Consider the following 23,353-nt stretch of genomic DNA (forward strand, 5'->3'; position numbering starts at 1 on the left):
AAACTAAATCAAAATTTAAGAATGGATGTTGATATTAAATAGGTCCTTGTGCATGGCTATCTACATTTGCACCTAAATTCAGCAGAAACGTCAAGCTCTCCATTATCTCCCAGTTGTTTTTGGACATGTGGACTATTCACTGGCCAACACTACCAGTTTCTTACTGGGAAAATAAAGGATAACTGTTGACTCAAGTAAAATGCATTGCTTGGAATCTGCGATGGGAAATGGTGATTTAAAATTCCTTCCATCATTTTAAAAATGAGTTTTCAGAAAAAAAAAGTCATCATAAAAAGGAACAGAAATGTGAAGATGAAAACTCCAAGAATAACAAAAATTCTGATTTTATGTCCCAGTGGTAAAACATTTGAGAAGGATTTTCGAAAATGTATGAAGTAGGGAAGCTAAAATTGGCAGCATGACAGGAATAAGAAGGCTGATTAACCCAAGAATACAAAGTTTTAGTATCTTCACAATCTGACTATAGGTTTTGAAAACAATATCGTGCATTCAGTGTGCTCTCCTGTACTTTAAAAATAGTAATGACATTGTTAGATGAATTGATGGATCAGTGTCTTTTCCTTTATTATTATTATTACTATTTTGTGAGACACAGCCTCATTCTGTCACCTAAGCTGGAGTACAGTGGCACGATGTCGGCTTACTGCAACCTCCGCCTCCCAGGTTCAAGTGATTTACGGCTGATTTTTGTGTTTTTAGTAGAGACAGAGTTTCACCATATTGGCCAGACTGGTCTCGAACTCCTGGCCTCAAGTGATCTGCCTGCCTTAGCCTCCCAAAGTACTACGATTACAGGCATGAGCCACCGTGCCCAGCCTCCTTTATCAAATTTTTGAAGGCTGACAAAAATACCCATGGGGTTTCAGACAAAAACTGGGTATTTTATCCTGCCCACATCTAATATATCTTTGGAACATTCATTTGTTAGATACTCAGGTTCTTGACGCTCAAGACCTAAACTAATTCTATGTAGACTGCTTTTTAAAAAAAAGATCCATGTTGTAAGAAGTGATAAAATGTTATGCAAGGATTTAGTATTATATAAAACACTGAGGATGTTAAGTGGTTGGGCAAAATTTATGAGAAAACAATTTATATAAGAGAAAACTATTGCAGCTAGCAAGCATAATTACAGAAACATTCTACTTTCCAAGTCACAGAATAAAATAAAATAAAGTAAAACAATCACCTATTATATGAAAAGAAAGTTAAGACAATGCTTATTTGGCTATCAAACTCACATACACAAAAAACATCTCTAATGCTACTGGCCATCACCACTCCAGGAGTGCTGAAGTTGTCACACTCAGATAATGCTGGTGACGTGTCAACTCATAACAACATTTGGAAAGCACCAGGTCATTATGTTCTATGAGTCACAAAAAGGCATATTCACTTTGAACCAGCAATCTCATTTCTTGGAAGAATATCAGAGGAAATGTGTACACACACAAAAATATTCTTGGCCTGGCACCGTGGCTCACGCTTGCAATCCCAGCACTTTGGGAGGCTGAGACAGGCAGATCACGAGGTCAGGAGTTCGCGACCAGCCTGGCCAACATGATGAAACCTCGTCTCTACTAAAAATACAAAAAATTAGCCAGGTGTGGTGGCAGGTGCCTGTAATTCCAGCTACTCCAGAGGCTGAGGCAGGAGAATCGCTTGAACCCAAGGGGCGGAGGTTGCAGTGAACCAAGATCGTGCCATTGCACTAGAGCCTGGGCAACAAGAATGAAGCTCCATCTCAAAAAAAAAAAAAAAAGAAAAAAGAAAAAAAAATATCTGCAGTGTCATTTATAATACCCCTGAATTAGGAGAAAGCTAACTAGTGAGCAATAGAGGCATGATTGGATTATGGTATGGCCACCTGGTGAATATCATATGGGCTCTAAAAATAATACCTATGGTAGCTACAGGAAATATAAAATCGCCCTAAGTAACCATTTAGCAAACAAACAAACAAAAAAAACTATCGAACTTGTATGGTAGCCAGGTACTGTTCAAAGCGTTCCCGAATGATTTATGAGTGAAGTCTTTGTTTTGGCTGAGCCCACGGTTTAATGGAAATGTCAAAATACACACAATTCAACCAAGCATTTTGTAGGGTTAAGAATCACAAGATAGAGCCAAGACCGAGCATCTGGCTGCTTGAGTATCTACTATGATTTCCTAGAAAACATGACGTGAGCCGAGTCATAAATTGAAAAATTCTTAAGAAGGCAAGACAGAAATGAAAACAGCAGGTACATTACACTTGCAATTCTGTGCATCCTGAAAAGGACAGGAAGGCTCATACAGAAATGAACGGTTTCTCGAAAACAGCTGGTTAAGTTTTCTACGATATTATATTTAATTTAAAATGAAAACTGTTAAAAAAAAATTACAAATCCCTATCCCTGGCCATCTGAATTTGAATGCCCGTTTTATTTTCCACATACAAAATTCTGGAAACAGTTAATACAGGCTAACTTCTTCTAAAAAGAGCCAGATGGACAATGAGGTAAGCAGCTCTTTTAAGACTTTTCTGGTAAATTAAAGAGCATGATTGATAACATATTCTATCCGAGGCCTAGTTTTCTTGGCCTTAAAATATTTAATAAAGTAGAGCAATCTTTTTTTTTACATTAACAGTTGGTTATCAAGTACATTCTGTATGAGGTATTTTTACACTGTCATTTATAATGCCTACATTATTAGTAAGAAATTGATCTGCAATTTTAAGGTGCTTGTGAAAAATAACTCAGTAATAAGATTTTTGCATAAAGAGTTTTGAAGGAAATCATGAAATGGTTGAGAAGGTGGTAAATTGGGAAAACTTCTCAGTGAGAAGAAAGCAATCAGTGTTTCTATGAATGACTCCTCGTTGGGAGGTGAGGTGGAGCTTGGAGTGGCAAAATAGAGACAGAAGCCTGTAATCCCAGCTACTTGGAAGGCTGAGGCAGAGAATTGCTTGAACCTGGGAGGCGGCGGTTGCAGTGAGCCGAGCCGAGATTGCACCACTCTACTCCCAGCCTGGGCGACAGAGTGAGACTCGGGCTCAAAAAAAAAAAAAAAAAAAAAAACAGAGACAGAAGGAGCAGCCAGGGAGCCATAATACTCACACGTGATCCCAATCTTGTAGAGCTCTCTGAATTTTTGATTGTAGCCTTCCCCAGGCACATAATCCCCCAGGCCAATGGTGCTCAGGGAAATAAAACAAAAATAAAAGGATTCCAGGAAGTTCCAGTCATCCTCCAGGACTGAGAAGACAGCAGCCGGGATGAAGAAGAAGCAGGACACAGTGACAAACCCAAGGAGCACGGCGTGGACGATGGCCACCACCTGCTTGGAGAAGCCCCAGCGGATGTGGAAGTAGAGGACTGGCCTGCGAGTGACGTGCACCGTGATGCGCTGGACCACAGCCGTCAGGAACAGGAGGGTGAAGGGAATGCCGATGACGGAGTAGATGATGCAGAAGGCCTTACCCCCATCTGACAAGGGCACAGTGTGGCCATAACCTGCAAGGAGAACAAGGTCACTGAGGCGAAGAGGAAGAGACTAAGTGGCAAACACATTTTTAAAAAATACATGCCTACCGTCTGCACTTACTCCCCTCAAACCAAAGAGAAGAGCGAGACTTCAGGTCTGCCACTTTAGAGGCTCTAGCATAATTGTCACGTCCCAGTAAAATTCAACAGTGGTCGCCATAAGTTTGGAAGTCCACCATTCTTTGTAAAATCCAACCAGCAATTCCAGCACATCAGGGTCTCTGGTCTTGAATTCACTATCAGGCTCAAATACAAGTTCTGTGTGCTAAGGAACTAAGGCCCACACCATCTTAGACCATCAGGAAAAACTCATCTGAGGCCACCCACGTCACCAGGGCCAGTCTAACCCCTCCACCCCTTCACTTTCCCCAAGGATCCTCATTAGTGTCTAAACCTCAGTCTATACTCACCTCCCAAACAAACTACTCAGAATGTTCTAACAGTAACGACTGACAAACAAAGGTGTGTGAATAGAACCAAGATAATATGAGTCCAGTAAGAGGGTGGAGTAGAATCAATGAAGATAGAGGTATCAAAAAGAGGAAGAAAAATGAAGATTAAAGCACGCCATGTCACAGGATGGAGCACTGGTATACAGCACCCTTGACATGAGTAACTCCATCTTAGAAAAAGACTCCATCTTACATTTCATAGGGCTCTTTGCCAACAGGGACAAGATGTTACGCTTAATAAATAAAGTCTGCATCCAACCAGATAAAGGCAAAAACAAGCACATTGTGTCACTATCAGTCCTTGCCAGAGGACTCCGTGGCCATAAAAAGAGCAGGACATCAGTAGCTCAAAATGGCCACCTCAACTGACACTGCCTTGCTGTCAATTGTGATTAGCACTTGGCATTTGCTGGGAAGGCTCTGCCCCCACTGAAGACTCCTCGTTGCAAAACCTGTGGACCACTCGCCTGGCCCGACCAGGGGATTCTTTGTGTCTTTGTTGCTCTCCCAGTCTCCCTGAACTGATTTGTTAACCCTTCTTCTTGTCCCTCTTGATGTTATATGTTACTTTGTTTGTTGTGAAATGTTTGACCTGTAACACTTATCTATTGATTAAGTATACTATTATGTATGGTTTGCAATACAATTGACTTGTGAAGTGGCTTATGTGCCTACGGCTCTGACTACCGAGTGAGCAGGAGGTACTAGGGAAAATTCCCTCCTTGGAATTCCATCCAACTCCCGGCTTTTGTGACGGAAATAGCATCAGTAAAAGTCTGACACTATGGAAAGACACAAACGTGCGTGGACGTGGTTATCTCTGACGCTGTACGGTTCATGAGAATACTTCTTGTCAAATATTTTGCCCAATTATCTGGTTAAATGGCACATTCATAAACTGACACATTTCCCCTACCCCACCCCTTGTCATTTCTGTATTTTCAAAGATATGAAAAATTCCACAAACAAACATTGAAAAAGGTACATTAGGACCAGTGGTTGAAACACACGTCTGTTTTACTTTCTACCAGGTTGAGGTTATTCCCAAATCAAACCAATCAGGGGACTCTTCATCCAACCAACGCCAACAGAATACCCAGCTGGGCATGGGGCCTGGTGGCTATTTTTAAAATCTCATGAGCACTTCGTCTTAGAAGAACTAACATGTCTGAACAAGTCAATTTAGGAAAAAGCCAGCTAAATACATTTTTTTTTTATGAAATTGGATTCTGAGAAAAATCTACATAGGTGATTATAATTGAAAAGTAGTTTCAAAATCTGATCTGTAAAATACACTCAGCTTAAAAATAAACAAACTCCTCAGTTGCAAATCCCCCAAATTCTCTGCCTTACACCTAAGGCTTATGCAAGTGTATGTGGGTATTAAAAAGCTTCCTCGATTATTCCCATGTACAGCCTCACCACAGCAGAGGCAGGGTTCTTGACCCACTGTCCCAGAAGGTACACAGTTTATGAATGAACTACAGCACAGTCCAGGAATCCTCTGAGATTGTACATCCACTTTCCCATGGAGAGATTCCAGGGCTTCAATTCTCAAAAGGGGTACGCATCCTCAAATGGTTAAGAACCACTCTTGTTCTGAGTGTCGGTTCCTGAATCCATCTGGTCCCTGCACACCCAATTGCTCCTGGAATGCGGTGACTAATTTTGGGCGTGATATTGAAAGAGGGAAGTGGGCAAGTTGGAGAGTGCCTTGAGAATAACATGAAGGATGGTGCCAAATAATGTTCATGCTACACATGGAAGCAGGAGCCTTTGAATGTTTCATTTTGAGAAAAAAATATGTGAAGGAAGAATGAGACTTGTTCTGAGGAAAGCAGCTGATATCACAGAACCACCTGAACTAATAGGAGCTACAATTTCAGCGAGGCACCAAAGAGGGATGTTCCCATGCTTGCAGAGATCCGGAAATGGAATCTGAAAATGCAACTTTATTTAACTGTAAAAAAGCAAACTGGAGGCTGGGCGGGGTGCCTCGTCCCTGTGATCCCAGGACTTTGGGAGGCCAAGGTGGTCGGATCACGAGGTCAGGAGTTCAAGAACAGCTTGGCCAACATAGTGAAACCCTGTCTCTACTAAAAATACAAAAATTAGCTGGGCATGGTGGCAGGTGCCTGTAATTCCAGCTACTTGGGAGCCTGAGGCAGGAGAATTGTTTGAACCCGAGAGGCGGAGGTTGCAGTGAGCAGAGATCGCACCATTGCACTCCAGCCTGGGTGACAGAGCAAGACTCTGTCTCAAGAAAAAAAAAAAAAAAAGAAAAAAAAGCCAACTCAACCGGAAAGCAATTCACAAATGTAGTCACCAGCTTGTGACTGAAAGTGCTAGGAGATATTAATAATAGTGCTCACACGACCAGAGGGTCAAGCAGAAATTGCAAGAGATGAATTTAGCTTTGGCACTGATTTTGTCGAGAAAACATAAGTTCAGCTGAGTCAGTTGGAATCCACGAAGGCCTTTAAGTCTATGATTTTATTACTTTTTTTGGTAGCCTTTTTATAAATTAGCTTTACTAAAAGTGTAACACACAATCCAAATTTTCCATACCATCTGTTCCAATAAATTACATGATTTAGGTTCTAGTAGAGAAAAAAAAGTAAACAAACTTCTAGCTTAAAAATATTTTAGCTTAGGAATTTTCCCTCAAATTGTGATAGCTCTTTTCATTAGAATGTTAACTAAATCTCATTTACTAAAATGTTATCTTCAAGCAGTAAAGATAATCATTATAAGACTCTAAGACCTCTCTCTGCAGTAATGGCATTTTTATGCTAGTACTGTAAAAATATTATATATTCCCACTAAGAGATTAAAAATCATCACCATGCAGATCCTTACTGAAAGTAATTTTCCTCTCCTGATGTGTACATAAATAATTTTTTGGTAATGGAAAGTAAAATTTAAAATTTACATCTCATTTGCATTCCATACACTTAGCGCAGGCCATATTGAGGAAACCACCCTCTGCACCAGCTACAACACAGCGCTTCGTTTGCAGTAGACGGCTTAATGCATCTGATGGAAACTTTCAGTCCTATTGAATTTTAATGAAGTGGTAAATAATTTACTCAAGTCCAGTCAATTGAATCTTCAGATAAACCATGAAGCAAAACTCATATTTTTAAATCTTATAATCATATTTAACTCCATTACAAACCACAAAGAATTTAGCAAAATGTTAATAGACCTGACTTACTTGGGTTAAATTTTTCTAAGGCCGGTCATCACATAATTTTTGGAACCTAAAGATTGAACATAACAGACTGCTGAAAAACCTGACCTCAAAATTAGTTACAATCCTGAGACAAAGCTCTCACTCACTAATGTTCTTGTATTCTAGCCTCCTACTCCACAACTGCTGGGTTTCCTGTTATGAACTTGCACCTGTGAGGCATGTATGAGTATATGTATAATGGGTGGTTGTAATGATGACAGTCTCCTACTAAATTTGCCTTCCCATCTGGCTACTCTAATTACAACAGCCCCGACACTATGCTGGCTAATACCCAATCAGGGACTATGCCACACTAGATTTTTCTGGTATTTAAATGCTCTCTAATGAAGGCCAAGACAGAGAACCTTTGTGGGCTCCTATTGAGTACATCAGAGCAAGTCACTGATATGCAGCTTCTTCACATATACCAGATGCTTTTGAGAAAGGTGTACCTTACAACGGCCCCACGTTATGACCCTGAGCCTGTAACAGTATCACTTATTTGCATTATTTAGTATGATATGGAACAATGTATACATTCTCCATTAAGTTAGCTTGATATATGGAGGAAGAAGAAGAAGAAGAAGAGGAGGAGGAGGAGGAGGAGGGGGGGGGAGGAGGAGCTACAGAAGAAGAACCTCAGCCTCTCCACTTCAGCAGAGATACTGACATCAGTCACAATGTTTCCCGTTCTGTAAAACAGAATTTACTTTGCAATCCTGGACTTCAGCTTATTAATTATTTCTTTTCCACTGGACTGTGTGGCCCTGCAGGGTAGACCACATCCTGTCCTACGTTAAATTTTTCCAGGATCCCCAAACACAGCGCTGTCCAATCTACAGTGAACCGTAGCACTGCTGCTGTTAGTGACTTCAGTGTCACGTGGGTCAGAAACTCACTGCATGGTGAAACTCATTGCACAGTGATGAATAACCTTCAGGTCAGGTTGACTTTTTCTGTGATTTTCATTTCGCACTTTCCTGGAAATAAGTTGTTTCATATTTTTTTTAAAAAGTTAACTTCAAGATATCTTGCATACAACAGGTCTTCATAATTCCATTTTTTGGTGGCAATACTTTTTCATGGATAAACTGTTCATCCTTCCTATCCCTTCCATGCACACAACAGGGAATGTACATCTTCTGTTATTTTGCTTATGTTATAAAAGGAAGTTTGCCAGAGAGAGAAGGCTCAAGAGAGCTCTAAATAGACTGAAGAGAAATGCTGACAGAATGAAAGTGAGCTACAGTCAATACACGTGACCAAGGAGGCACAGATGGTAAGAGGTCACAGAGGTAACAAGTCATGGCAGGTGCGAGTGGTCTAGGATTTTCTTGGGATCGGTTTTTACTGCCTCATTCATTTAATACTTTTCTAAACACTTATTGTTATTTCTACTCAATCATGAATGGTTTCTTGTTAAGCAAAGATAGAGAGGCAATGGCATTCCTAGTTGGGACATGGCATCAATTCTTTACCTTACAGTGGACATCTGAGAGAGGGGCTAAATTAATACACTGCACTTAAAAGCTAGAGGAGCCAGCAAATAGCTCAAGTGCCACAGGCAAGAACCTTGCACTTTTTGCAATGAAGTTTCCACTATAAATGGCAGCACAGTGAAAGAACAATCAGAAACAATAACTTAGGCAAGGGGAACTCATCATGCATCCATCAGTCTGAGAAGGTATGTTCAGGAAAGGAGGAAAATGGGCTCAAAACAGCCATACATTGTGGCTTGCCACATGTGTACAAGCTGTAGTGTATGCAGAATTGTGAACCTTCATAACAATTTCCAAATCCTAGCGTTGCTATTTCTACTCCATAAATACAAAGACTGAGTTTTTGAGAGTTTAACCAACTTGCTCAAAGTCATACAAATAACAAATTGAGCCCATAATCTTTGCACTCTACCACTCCAGATATATTATATGACACAAAGGACATGGATGCATCAAAAGTCAACTCAAGTCCTAACATTATTTCTTAGGTGCTCTCAGTGAGAGGGTGGTGTTATTGGCTACTTGCAAAAGAAGAATAATGATGTCTTTCCTGTGGTTCCATGTAGCTGATTCTAAGATAGTGAGAATGGAATGAGAGGACATGAGAGAGCAAAAACAATGTTTAGTAATGAACAAAGGACTGTGTAATTCACACACAGAACTGGTTGGTGGAAGGTGGAGCCTAGGGTAACTCTACAGATATCCGGAGGTGGGTCAGCAAAACATCTATCAAGGGTCAGAGAATGTAGGCATAACCTACATGCCTTTCATATTCTTGAAACAGAGTTTGGAGCCACAGATGAACTTCTATGGTAAATAGTAGGGTCATCAATGAAGAAGATAGAGAAATGTCCCTAAATTGTGACAAACAAACATGAAACATAACAAATTAGTGGTGACCTTGAAAAGCAGAGTTTCTGTGGCAATAATTAATATCAGTGATATAAGCATAAACTAAATTCTAATAAACTACTTATCTTCCTATTTAACTACTTAATTTAAATAACTCTGAAGGAATCTCTGTTTATAAATAAATATCTAATTGCAGAGATACCAGCTAAGTAAGATAGGATGTCCAATAGCCCAAAGAATGAGTTATAGTCTAAAGACATTAATGTAAATATCAGGTAAAAGTAGAAATCAAAATTGTACATTATGATTATAAATTACTCAATACATAAGTACATTTTCATTGTAAAAAATTCAAACAACACTGATGCAGCAAATGTCCCCTTGACTACTCATGTCCTCTTCAATTCTAGTTCTCTCCAGAGATGACTGTTAGGAGTTTTCTTTGAATAGTACATCCTGGAGATGACTCCATTTTGAAACATGAAAAGCTCTCTGTTCTTTAAACACAATATTCTACTCTATACAAGCACTGTAACTTATTTTATCCACCCCTCAACGGAAGGACATTTAGAGTATTTCCAATTCTTCACTATTAGAAGCAAGTCAAAGACAGTGTAGCCAGGTCCTCTGAGTCACTGGTAAGAAGAGTGTAACAGAATGGGCCATACAAGCTCTGATATTCTTTATGAGTAGCCTTATGCACTACACAAATTTTTGGCTCAAAATACAGCTTATTAGCAGAAAGTTAAAAATAACTCCCCTAAAGCTCTAACAACCCACTAGTTCCTGGCAGATGCCATTCCCAGGGGTAGGTACACACACAGTGCCTGGGTGGTGTGTGTTCAAATGGCAATCATCTGGCTGAAGTGTGCAGTACTGTGTCTTCCAGGTGAGAACTGGCCCCTTGCCCTGATGTGACTTTCTTTTCCTAAGGAGGTTCTCTCATTTTCCTTGGCCTTTCTTCCGGACTTCTCATGTTTGTTTGTGTTGATGATGTTTGTTTACTTAAATAGGAGCTTGCCAGCAGTATAGTAAATGTAGCACCTAATGACGCTTGAGTCAACAGTGGGCCACATATATGACAGTGGTCCCATCAGATTAGACTGGACCTGAAAAACTCGCATCACCTAGCAATGTTGTGGCCATGGTAACTTCATAAGGCAATGCATTACCCAAGTGTCTGTACCGATGCTGGTGTAAACAAACCTCCTGAGCTGCTATTTGCATAAAAGTTTGGCACATATGATTATAGTGTATGTATATATATCGATAATGATAATAAATGACTGTTACTGGTTTATATAGTGAAAATTTTTTACTCACTTTTATCATTATTTTAGATTGTATTCCTTTCCTTCTACAGGACTTGCCTGAAGATGGTTTACATTTAACATTTTTTTAAAAACAAAAAATATTTAAAATAACAAAATGTCCAATGTAAACCAGCTTTGGGAAAGTCCTTCAGGAGGAATTCAGAAGAAAACACTGTTATCATAGGAAATGACAGCTCCATGCGTGTTACTGCCTCCTGAAGACCTTCCAGTGGGGCAGATGTGCAGGTGGAAGATCCTGACCGTGTGTAGGCCTAGGCTAGTGTGTGTGTGTGTGTGTGTGTGTGTGTCTTAGCTTTTAACAAAAAAATTTAAAAAGTAAAAGAATCCTGAAAATTTTAAAAACAAAGCTTACCAAATAAGAATATAAAGGAAATATTTTTGTACAGCAGTATAACGTGTTCGTGTTTTAAGTTAAACGTTATCATGAAAGAATCAAAATTAAAACCATTAAAAAGTTTATAAAGTAAACAAGTGACAAACGCTAAGATTAATTTATTATTGAAGAAAGAAAACAATTTTAAATAATTGAACTTAGCCTAAGTGTCCAGTGTCTACAAAGTCTACAGTGGTGAATAGTAACATCCGAGGCTGTCACAGTTCACTCACCACTTACTCACCCAGAGCACCTTCAGTTCCTGCAAGCCCCATTCATGCTAAGTGTCTCATACAGGTGTCCCATTAAAAAAAATCTTTTATACTGTATTTTTACTGTATCATTTCTAGGTTTGGATATATTTAGATACACAAATACCATGTGCTACATTTGCCTACAGTCTTCAGTACGGTAACATGATATACAAGTTTGTAACCTAGAGCAATATGCTATAGCATTCAGGTTTGTACACTCCATGTTGTTCACACAATGACAAAAACACCTAAGGATGCATTTCGCAGAACGAATCTCTGTCGTTAGGTGACGCTTGACTGTACTCTCATTTTCTCTCTTGGCGTCTAGGAGTTAGCATATAGTCTTTTATATATAAGGAACTGCTTTTGTTAGATGATTCTTGCTTAATAGGTAGTTTTTCTTTTTAATCTACCTGCTTATTAAGTATGTGTCCAAAATTATACAATCAAATATTCGAATTTTCTAATTTTAAAGTAAGCAATTTGGCCAAATTAAAATTTCCATAATAAATGCTTTCTTTTCTAAGCATTAAACTTTTTCAGGGTTCATTCTCTATGATTTTAAAACACATATAATTATTTCTTTTGCCCCTCAAACTAGTAAATGAATGATATCCAACTCTAATGGATCCCTGGTGTCCCATTTCTCTGTTTTCTTTTCCCTAGCACTGTTTACTATTTAACTTTGAAATGTGTTGAACCTTTCTTAGCTTGAGAATTTAAATTATGATTATTTGTCCTTAATTTTTCATATTTTTAGAACTGTTTTTCCATCCATTTTAAAAATATGGATCCCTGCCATGTCTTTTCATACCACCCTCTGCATACTCTCACAGATGAAGATCATCTCATCAAGCCTTGCTTCCTAAAACTGAAATTTCAAAAGAAACATGTATGTTACATACAATTACTCAAATTCTTATACTCCTTTTCTCCATTATCTCTAAGCTGGTGAGTACCGGGTTGACAGCCCAACTTTTGACCCATCACCTTCTGCTGTAGGAGCCTAAGTTTGTCAAAGTGCTAAAAAACAAAAACAAAAACAACTTGATGTTTTTAAGTTATAACTTACTAAAATTTGTAGTAAGATATTAAATGCTATGGTAGGACAGCATAGGAAACAGACCAGGCTCTCTCCTCTGTTTCTCTCTCTCTCTTTCTCCCCTCCTCTCCTCTCCTCTCCTCTCCTCTCCTCTCCTCTCCTCTCCTCTCCTCTCCTCTCCTCTCCTCTCCCCTCCCCTCCCTCCCTCTCTCTCTTCTTTCTTTCTTTCTTTTTTTCTTTCTTTTTCTTTCTTTCTTTCTCCTTTCTTTTTCTTTTTTTCTTTCTTTCCCTCTCTCTTTCTTTCTTTCTTTCGCTAATCACTGTTATTAGGTGGTTCCTTATGAAAATAAATTCTGTAATAATCTCTTTATCATCCCAGATTCCTGCAGACAATGTGGCTTGGCTTGTTCAATGGTACCATCTACTGTGCACTGTGATTTTATGTCTTGCTAGGTTACTGTGGGCAGGTAAAGGTAGCACAGGAACATGACCCACTACTGGATATGGGTAATAACCACATTGCTTCATGATTTTAGTACAGCTTTCCCCCAATTCCAAGTAGTCACATTTCAAAAACATAAGAATCCCAACTAAGGCTCTTCCATCCCAAAATGTACTGACACTGCCTTGGTTGCGGGGGTTGCAGATGAAGGGGGACAAAAAGCGATGAGAAAGCAGCTCTTGTGAAAAGGTGGATTTGTCCCCTCTCACCAAAGCTAAAATAAACTCATCCTCACTGCTCATCCTCCCAGACACAAACCAAATGGGCTTCTTACTCAGTACTGGCCATCTCTCAGGCAAGATTCCCCTTTAATATTTTCTAACTAAATTACATGAACAGGTTAATTAGAAAAGATTTAAAAAACAACATGCTATCTAATTCTCTAACGGAGTATACTTACAATGTGTTATGACTAGGACCAAAGAAAGGAAACAAAAGAGACTGAAAATGAAGTTTTGGGCTGGGCATGGTGACTCACACATGTAATCCCAGCACTTTGGGAGACTGAGGTGAGAGGGTTTCTTGAGGCCAGGAGTTCAAGACCACCCTAGTCAACACAGTGAGCTCTGTCTATACAAAAACTAAATCAATGAGCTGGGCATGGTGGCATGTGCCAGCAGTCGCAGCTATTTGGGAGGCTGAGGTGGGAGGATCACTTGAGGCTGGGAGGTTGAGGCTGCAGTAAGCCATGATCGTGCACCACTGCACTCCAGCCTAGCTGAAAAAAGAGGCTCTGTCTCAAATTCAATAAATAAATAATAAATAAATAAATAAATAAATGAAGCTTTATCACTCTTGTGTGAAAGCTGATCACATGAACAGAGTCATTTTTGTCATACCCAACGAAGACAGAATCAATAAGCCAAGGGGAAAAGCACTCAGGGTAAAGAATATTGCTCCAAAAAACACAATTCTCTGCAGGCCTAGCAGCGCACACTGTCTGCAGTAACCTGAAACCAGTTTTGTCTAATGACTAGTGAGACGACCTGCTGTAACTCCCAGACTGGGTTTGCGCACCGCCCTCATTTACCAGTTGGAGCTTGCCAGCTCCTCAAAACCTCACTGGTGCCAATGAAACTTCTCAAAAAGCAACCCTCCACATTTCTCCTTTTTATAAAACCTCTAACCTTTTCTTTGTTGTTCAGAGAGAGCATTTTCAGTTCACACCAGAGACTCTCTCTTCCAGGTTTATAAACCAGTATTGCCAATGAAATTCTCTTTTCTATTATCTAGCCATCCTGGTGGTCCTTTGGATGATACTTGTTTAATCCTGTAACCCATTTGAAAGCAGAGATGTCAATATTGCAATTGCTGATGGTCTCACAAACCTGTTGTTTCCTTCAGCATCCTTTCCTAGGGACTTGGAATCCACAAAAGTAGAATGCTTTATGATTAACTAAAAATGACAAGAAGAACTACCAAGCATAAGTTAAAGAGCTGTCTAGTATGCCCTTGGCATTGGAGCAGTTTGTTTGTTTGTTTGTTTGTTTGTTTTTTCCCCCACGTAACCTCGGTTGCTACCCATCCAAGGGTATCTTAGTCTGTTGAGGTTGCTACAAAAGAATACCACAAGCTGGCTTGTAAACAACAGAAATGTATTTCTCACAGTTTTAGAGGCTGGGAGGTCTCAGATCAAGGCACCAGCAGATTCAGTGTCTGGTGAGGGCTGCATCCTCATAGCCTTCTCACTCTAATCTCACAAGGCAGAAGGAGGAAGGAGTCCCTCCTATGTCTCTTTTATGAAGGCATGAGTCTCATTCAGGAGGCCTCCACCCTCATAACCTAATCACCTCCCAAATGCTCTACCTCCTGATACCATCACCTTGAGAGGGTGGGGGTTAGGATTTCAACGTATTAATTTGGGACAGACACAAGCACTCAGACTGTAACATTCTACCCCTGACATCCCAAAATTTCATGTCCTTCTCACATGCAAAATGCATTCAGTCCATTCCAATGGTTCCAAAAGTCTTAACTCATTCCAGTATCTACTTGAAGGTCTGTAGTGCAAAGTCTCATTTAAACAGCACCTACATCATACACGGGTGAGACACAAGGTATGATTCATTCTGAGGCAATTTTCCTCCAGCTGTGAAATTAAACAAGTTAAGGGGCTTCCAAAATACAATGGTGGGACAGGCATAGAATAGACATTCCCATTTCAAAAGACAGAAAAGAATAGAAGGAAAGAAAAGAAGAAAGGACAGGTCCCAAGCGAAGTCCAAAATTTTGTCTCAGGAATAATCTTCTTTGGCTCAATGCTCTGTCCCCCAGACCCCCTGGGGCTGTGGTCCTGCCTTCCCAACCCATTGGGTTGGTGGTCCTCACCAAAGGCTGCTCTGTGCCCTTGTGGCTCCCAGAGCTAGAATCGTGTCTATGATTCTACAGGTCTGGGGCTGCTGGGGTGGTCCTACCACGCGGCTATCCTGGATGTTGCTCTAGTAAGGGCTGTCTGTGGAGGTCCCACGCTTGCCTGCACAAGCTTCTGCACATTGGAGCTGTGATGGAGGTGGCAGCCCCAATTACTTCTGAATCACCTTGAGCAATAGGTTCCACTTGGTTGACTAATCCCCTTGTCAGATGGTCATTTGGTCGCACCCTTGGTGTCCTTTCCCAATGTGCCTTCTCATTTACTTATTTATTTTTTAAGAGATGGACTCTCACTATGTTACTCAGACAAGTCTCAAACTCCTGGGTTTAAGGGATCCTCCTGCCTCAGCTTCTCTAATAGTTAGGACTACAGGCATGAACCACTGTGCCCGATATCTCATTCTTTATAATACGGCTGGGGTGAGATTTTTCCACATCTTTAAGTGCTGCTTCCCTTTGATTAACAATTCTGTCCTTAAATCTTTTCTCTCTTTTCACATTTTAATGTAAGCTGTCAAGAGAAGCCAAGCCACAACTTTCACACTTTGCTTAGAAATTTCCTTATCCAAATGTATAACTTCAGTGTTCACCACTTCACCTTCTGCAAAACACTAGAATACAGGCACAATTCAGCCAAGTTCTCTGACACTTTAAAAAAAACATTTTTTTCTTTTACTTTAAGTTCTGGGATACATGTGCTGAATGTGCAGGTTTGTTACACAGGTATACAATGTGCCATGGTGGTTTGCTGCATCTATCAACCCATCATCTAGGTTTTAAGCCCTGCATGCATTTGGTATTTGTTCTGATGCTCTCCCTTCCCTTGCCCCAACCCCTGATGGCCTTTTCTCCATTGTCTAATAACATGGTCCTCATTTCCCTCTGAGACCTCATCAGACTGGCCTTTATTACCCATATTTCTGTCAACGTTCTGTTCACGATCACTTAGGTATTTTCTAAGAGGATTAAGGCTTTCTTTACAGCTCTCCTCTTTTCTGTCTGAGCCTTCACCAGAATCACCTTTAAAGGTCAATTCACAGCAATGTAGGCTTTCTCTAGTGTGCACCTCCAAACTCCTTCCCGTTTCTACCTATTACCCATTTCCAAGGCCACTTCCACATTTTTTGGTATTTGTTAGAAGCACTCCCACTTCTTGGTGCCAATCTTTATATTTGTCAGGACTCTCTGGAGAAACAGAAGCAATAGGATATATATAGAGAGAGATACATAAGAAGAGATTTATTATGGGAATTGGCTTATCCAATTATGGAAGCCAGCAAGTCCCCTGGCATGCCCTCTGCAAGCAGAAGAACCAGGAAAGCTGGTGGTGTCATTCTGCCCAAGTCTGAAGGCCTGAGGACCATAGAGGCCAAGGTCATAACTCCCAGTTCAAGGTCACGAGAAGAGAGATGTCTCAACTCAAAAAAGGACAAATAGCCCTTTCTCTCCCTTTTTGTTCTATTCAGGCCCTTCATGAATTAGACAACAGCTCTCCACGTTAGTGAGGATGGATCTTCTCTACTCAGTCTACTGATTCAAATGCTAATCTCTTCCAGAAACACGCTCACAAATGTACCTGGAGGTAAAGTTTTACCAGCTATCTGGGCATCCTGTAGCGCAGTCAAGTTGACACAACAATTAACCATCAGTCAGGGAAGGTGTTTTGAAATGTAAGTTTTATTATTATTCGGGTATAGTGAGGCCAACAGACCAGGGGATATTTGCAATGGAAAAGATAGCTTGTTCAGGTTTCAAAAGTGGTGCATGCCATGCCATGCCATGCTGTGGGGGCACCTAGGGAAACATCAGTTGGTCAGGACACAAAGGAATCAAGGGGGGAACTTTACTCTGGTTTCTGCAGGAATAAATGGGTGAAGCAGCATAAGCAGGTTTGGGGTTGGCTAGTTGAATCATTTCAGCAAGCTTCAGAATATAGGAGTTGTCCCCGTTGTCTGGTACCAGGCTCCGGGGTGACTGAGGCAGAGCACTAGTGGCTCAGAATGTGAAAGCCTTATAAAGAAGGTGGCTGGGGATGGGGCTCCAGAGTGTTCAGTTTGCACAGGAAAGGCATGCTCACAGGTGAGTCCTTTACTATCCTTAGAAACTGGCCAGCCCTGGGAAGGGCAGTTCCTTCAGGGTCAGCAAAGCCCAAGATGTCAAAGCATCAGAATAAAAAAGATAATACAGAAGGAGTGTGTGACCAGAGCCAAGTTCTGCCAAAGAACGTCCACCAGCATGGCCTAGAAACAGTCCCAACCCAACCCAGAGGAGCTTGTTCTAGTAACCAAACCAGGAAGCATTCAGTGTACTGGATAGTTACGGGGAGACGTGCTTGAAAGCATTTAAGAAAAAGTCAGGGAATGTGGTCTATGGAGAGTTACGGTACGAATAGCATGAGCTCCTGAAACCTTTAAATCACCCCATGTTTGTTACTTGTTAACTCTTGTTCCCCCTCACCCCAGACCTGTGAAGAGCATTCCAGTGAGAAAATGAAAGTAAAGCATTTGGTATGTTATGCTTCAAAGGTACAACCTCCTTTAATCTTCACATCAGCTCTTTCAGATAAGCATGCATATCCCTATTTTACAAATAAAGAGACTAAGGGATTAAATAGTTTTCCAAAGATCTGAAAGCAAGTGTGTGATGGGGGCAGGATTTGAACCATGGGTTTATCAATCTTTTATGTCTGGCCTCAGGGATAGTGGTAAGGAAGAATGAGGAAAAACCAAAGAGGGGTGATGACCAATGTAGAAAATAAAAGCTGGAGAAAGAAATCCCTGGATGTTTCCAGAATAAAGCGTTACTCTGAGATAGAAGGGACCTAAGACAACAACCGTAGATCTAACCCACCCAAGCAGGAGCTCCCAGGAAAAACAGGTCTCAGTCCCCATGATTCAGTGGCCTTCAGTGAGAGCTAGGCCACAGCTTCAGAACACTTCTCCAATCCTTCCTGGATCTGAGCCTGATTGTTGCTTGGCCCTGTTCACTTTTAACTCATGGTGGCCTTTGCCTTGGGGTTACTCTCAGGTAAAGGCTACCTTTGTTGCCTTATCACTTTTGTTCACCTTTGGCCTCATTTAGGTGAAATGTCCAGGTCATCCCTTCCTGTTCCCAGTTCGATGAGAATAAGAATAAGAGGGTTTATACATCCTCATGGTGAATGTAATCCACATAAATGTCTTGTAGGAGATAGCAGCCTGTCAGAGATGAGGCAGTGTCATCAACGTGCCCTGGTGTTCTCACACCAGTGCTGCTGCCATACCCTTGACAGCACCTACGTCCACTTCTGTGTAGGAGTCAGCACACTGCACACGCCCTGCTTCCATCTGTGTGTCTATCAAACATAGACCCACCTTTCTACCTGGGACATTTGAAGAGACAGTTAGAAAGCTGACCTTGATTATTTCATAAAACAGAATAGCAAAGGGAGAATCATATATTACATTCTACTGTGTCACTTTTTCTTTCTTTTTGATATTTTCCCCTCTCACTTTCTTTACCATTTCTTAGAAATGTTAACAACAGGACAACACAGTGAAGATAAGATAAAGAAGCTAACAGAGAGGATACATCCAGTTTTTCCTAAAGCCTCAATATTTTAAATGAGGTTGCAAATCTATTAACCAAAGCGGTATTTCTTTCACATGCCACCTCCTCTGGGTTTGCCTTCAGGTTTGACATAATTATCCTGCAGCCATCACTACCCTTAGGTTTAAAAGTTATTATACTGTAAAGCCTTTTCAGTAATGCACTTTTAGAATGAGGTTTTTAAATTCGTGCTGTAGGCATTTTTCCCCAGGGCGTAGATGCTGTGCAGGCAACTCAGGATTTAGATTTCTTTTCCTTCGAGAACAGTTGGGCACTTTGCCCAGTGGAAGACAGACTGCAAAGGTAATGGGGAAAATTCTGGATGACAAGAAGACACACCATTTACTTGATGCTGAATTTCCACACTCCAAACCTTCAGATAATCAATACAGCTCCTGCTTGGTCCCAAAGCTTAACTGAGACTAGAAAGCAAAGTAGTCCTAAATTCTCATATTATATAAAGGGATGCAGGAACTCTAGATGCTCTGTAGAATCAAAGCAAACCTCTACTCCTTCATTCCCTTCATTCACAGGAACTCAGAACAGCCACTTGCTAAGGCTTCTGGTGCCCCTGGGAGGAAAAATATTGTGTCCATTTTGCCTTGGAGGGGATCTCCATACCTTTTGGAGGAAGACATTCTTGAAATAAAGTCAACAGTTTTTTGTTTTGTTTTGTTTTGTTTTCTATTGTTTGAAAGACTTTATTTAGGGGAACATGTTGAGGAATCACATTTGCTAAATTTGAATCCTGGTTCTGCTTCTCATTAGCTATGTTTCCCTGAAAAATGCGATGCCTTAGTTTCCTCATCTGCCAAATGTGAAGACTGTTTCCTATCTCATGCAGGTGTTATGAGGATTAAATTAAACAATCCATGTGAAACATTTAGTACAGATGCTGCACACATGAAGTACCATGAAGGCAAACTCTTCTATTGCTGTGGAAAGAAAAAACCAATGGAGTTATCTCCATAATAGGTACACCCTTTCATATTAGCCACACTCTTCCTAGCTATACTAGTTACAAATAACCTATGTGCTCCCCTCTGTTCTCTGCACACATTTTAATATTCCCCAAGTCCTTCAAGAGACCTTCCTCCAACTAACAGATGTTATTAAAGTGGTCTCTGACAATAACTAAAGACTTAACAACAGTGCTTGGGACTACAGGCGCCCGCCACCGCACCGGGCTAATTTTTTTGTATTTTTAGTAGAGACAGGGTTTCACCATGTTGGCCAGGATGGTCTTGATCTCCTGACCTTGTGATCCACCCGCCTTGGCCTCCCAAAGTGCTGGGATTACAGACATGAGCCACTGCACCCAGCCTACTTCTTAAATTAAAATCCTTCAATGATCTCCCATTGCAAATATTGGAAATAGAATGTAATCTTTTATTTCTTGAAATGGTTTACAGAATTCTAGAAGATCTGGCCCCTGACGACCTCTCTGACCAAATGTCTTACCATTGTTCCTCTTACCACATCCCTCTGGATAGAAGGGCCTTCTGCCTACTCTTCAAAAAGCTTGAGATCCTAGCTCAGGGCCTTTGCACTCACTGTTCCCCTGGTTTGATGCCTTCTGCACTCAGTCTCACAAGACTGGCACCTTCTCTTCACTCAGACCTCAGACCAGTATCACTGTCCCAAGAGAAGGCTTTCTCGTCACCCTTCCTAAAATAGCCTCACTCCCTCCCCAGTCACGCTCAAGCTCAGAATCCTGTTTCAATTTGTTGTAGCACCCACTCCTATCTAATTGAATTATGTACCGATTGCCTTCCCAACTAAAATGGGGACAGGGAACTTGTTTGTCTTGTTTATCATTGTATGCCTAAGTGCTAACAGCTGCTTAGTCAGAAGTATGTGCTTCAAATATTTGTTGAATATATGAATTAGTAGGTACTATAGTCTGACCGTGTCCCCCACAATCCATGTGCTGGAAACGGAATCCCCAGTGCAACAGTGTCGGGAGGTGGGGCCTTCTGGGTGGTGTGTAAGCCATGAGGGCTCTTCCCTCATTAATAGGTTAAAGCTGCTATAAAAAGGGCTTGTGGGAGTGGGTTTATTCTAGCACTCTTCTCTTCTGCCATGTGAGGATGTAGGAAGAAGGCCTTCATCAGAGGCTAGTGCCTTGATCTTGGACTTCCCAGCCTCCGGAACTTTGAGAAATAAATTTCTGTTCTTTATAAATAACCCAGTGGTATTCTCTTATAGCAACCTCAAATGGACCAGGACAGTAAGTGGTCTGTTTAAGAAGCATCATGAACCCCCCTGAAATAGGTGGCAGTTTTATTGCAAAGAAATGTGAACTGCAACAGTTGTCTCAGAATTGTGGCACCCTAGGTAATTTTTGCCTTGTTATACCGTTTTTGTTTTTGTTTTCATATTCTAAATATTATTTGTTGACTATGACCAGGAGGCTGGGTTTGGGGTCAGGTAGAGGGGTGGACAGGAATTAGGTGAATTTAAATGTTGCCCTGTCTGGAGATGCTGCTAGCAGTGGTATAAGTGAATCCAACCCAACCACATTCATGTGCTAAGTAAGGAGAAGTGAAGCAGTTTTGGCTCCTCCTGCCAAGTCCACACCCATTTATGAGGTCCAAGTCTCCATCTCTCTTCTTCTAACTTCTGTAAACAGGTAACAACAGGAAACAGTCTGAGGATAAGATAAAGAGAAGCACTGCCTGGGAGGAGGTACAATGTTTAAAGAGAACTGACCATAGGGAAAGTGCTGCACTCACAATAGAAGCTCAACACAGAAAATGTTTTATTTTGGAAGAAAATGCAAAACCATGAGCTCACACATAGACCTGGATTCCAGTGAGTGTGTAGTGAGTGGACCAGCTGCTCACCCGGAACATGCCCACTGGCCATTTTATTTCAGCCAGTACCCACAGCCTCCCCATTCTCTGCTCAAAGTCCCTTATGTATAGTCTAAGTCCCCACTTATCTCACCAAATCCAATCCTCTATTCCTAACCACCTAAGGATGTGCCATAGCCACCTATAATACCACATATCTATGACTGAACTAGCAAGCTCCCCTCAAACCTGCTGTGGCTCAGAGATCAGCTCTATTTCCCTGACTCCTCCTTCCTCACCACTGACATTAAAATGGCACCAAGAGGCTGGGCACGGCAGCTCACACCTGTAATACCAGCACTTTGGGAGGCCAAGGCAGGTGGATCACCTGAGGTCAAAAGTTCGAGACCAGCCTGGCCACCATGGTGAAACCCCATGTCTACTAAAAATACAAAAAAAAAAAAAAAAAAAAAAATGTTAGCCTGGTGCAGTGGTGAATGCCTGTAGTCCCGGCTTCTCAGGAGGCTGAAGTAGAATTGTTCACACCCAGGAGGCAGTGGGTGCAGTGAGCCGAGATCATGCCACTGCACTCCAGCCTGGGTGACAGAGTGAGACTCTGTCTCAAAAGAAAAAAAAAAATGGCACCAAGAGCCACTGACTTTGGAATGATTTCCCAAATTCATTGCTTTTTCTCTATTACCACTGTTGTGTCTTAGTTTGGGTTGTTCTACCGTGTCCATCTCCCACACCATCACTTCCCATGGCCACAGGCTACAGGGCAGATCCTGCAGGTCCTCTTGGTGTCCCTCAAAAATAAGCCCCGCCCATCTGTCCAGCCTTACTGCTTGCCTGCACCTGCATGAGAGAACCAGGACGTGGTCTCAGAACATCTCCTGCCCTTTCACACTTGCATGATTTTGCACATGCTGCTCCCTTTCATCTCTCTGACCTGTCTTCAAGCCTCTCAGGGCCAGTCTCCGCTCACGTGCCCTTGTCCCGTGTCTGTCCCTACCATGGAGCAGAGGAAAGTTACACAGTTCCTTTTCTCACCTCTCCAGAAGCTTGCAGTGACCACATGACAGAGCTCTGGCTAATGAGATCAAAGTGGAAACCTGGAGGGAAGCTGGTTTGGGGGAATCTTTGTTCCTTCTTACCTTTATCACAAACAACACATCTGCAGCTAAGCAGGCATGTCATGAGGTAGAGTGACTAGCATGAGGTCAAAGCTAGAGTGAAAGACCAGAACATGATGCCCCCAAAGCAGGAAAAATTGCTGAGCTGAAGACAATGAAGAAGATGCAGGGGAGCTCTCTGCCCTCCCTCTGTTTGCCTAAAAGCGGGAGACAGATGACTGACAAACACACAAGGTATCCTGCCCACCTCTCCACCAAAGGCTAACTACTGAAGACAGCTTTGACCCTCCTCAAACCTGAGATGACACCAGAAGAATTGATATCGACAAGTTTTATTAACTAATCTTTATCTGCCCTGCCATTTGTTTGTCTTCTG

The 23,353-nt window shown here is 41.3% G+C and overlaps 1 protein-coding gene across 1 annotated transcript in view; it reads right to left on the reverse strand.

The window, feature by feature from the left end:
- KCNK1 (potassium two pore domain channel subfamily K member 1) overlaps nt 1–23,353 on the reverse strand; it is a 53,437-nt gene that overhangs the window by 1,878 nt on the left and 28,206 nt on the right. Inside the window, exon 2 of the mRNA XM_033196081.1 lies at nt 3,123–3,518. Coding sequence (XP_033051972.1) covers nt 3,123–3,518 — 396 coding nt within the window. The remainder of the gene's footprint in view (nt 1–3,122; nt 3,519–23,353) is intronic.

Source organism: Trachypithecus francoisi, unplaced genomic scaffold (genome assembly GCF_009764315.1).
Source record: "Trachypithecus francoisi isolate TF-2019V2 unplaced genomic scaffold, Tfra_2.0 Lachesis_group5, whole genome shotgun sequence".
NCBI lineage: Eukaryota > Metazoa > Chordata > Mammalia > Primates > Cercopithecidae > Trachypithecus > Trachypithecus francoisi.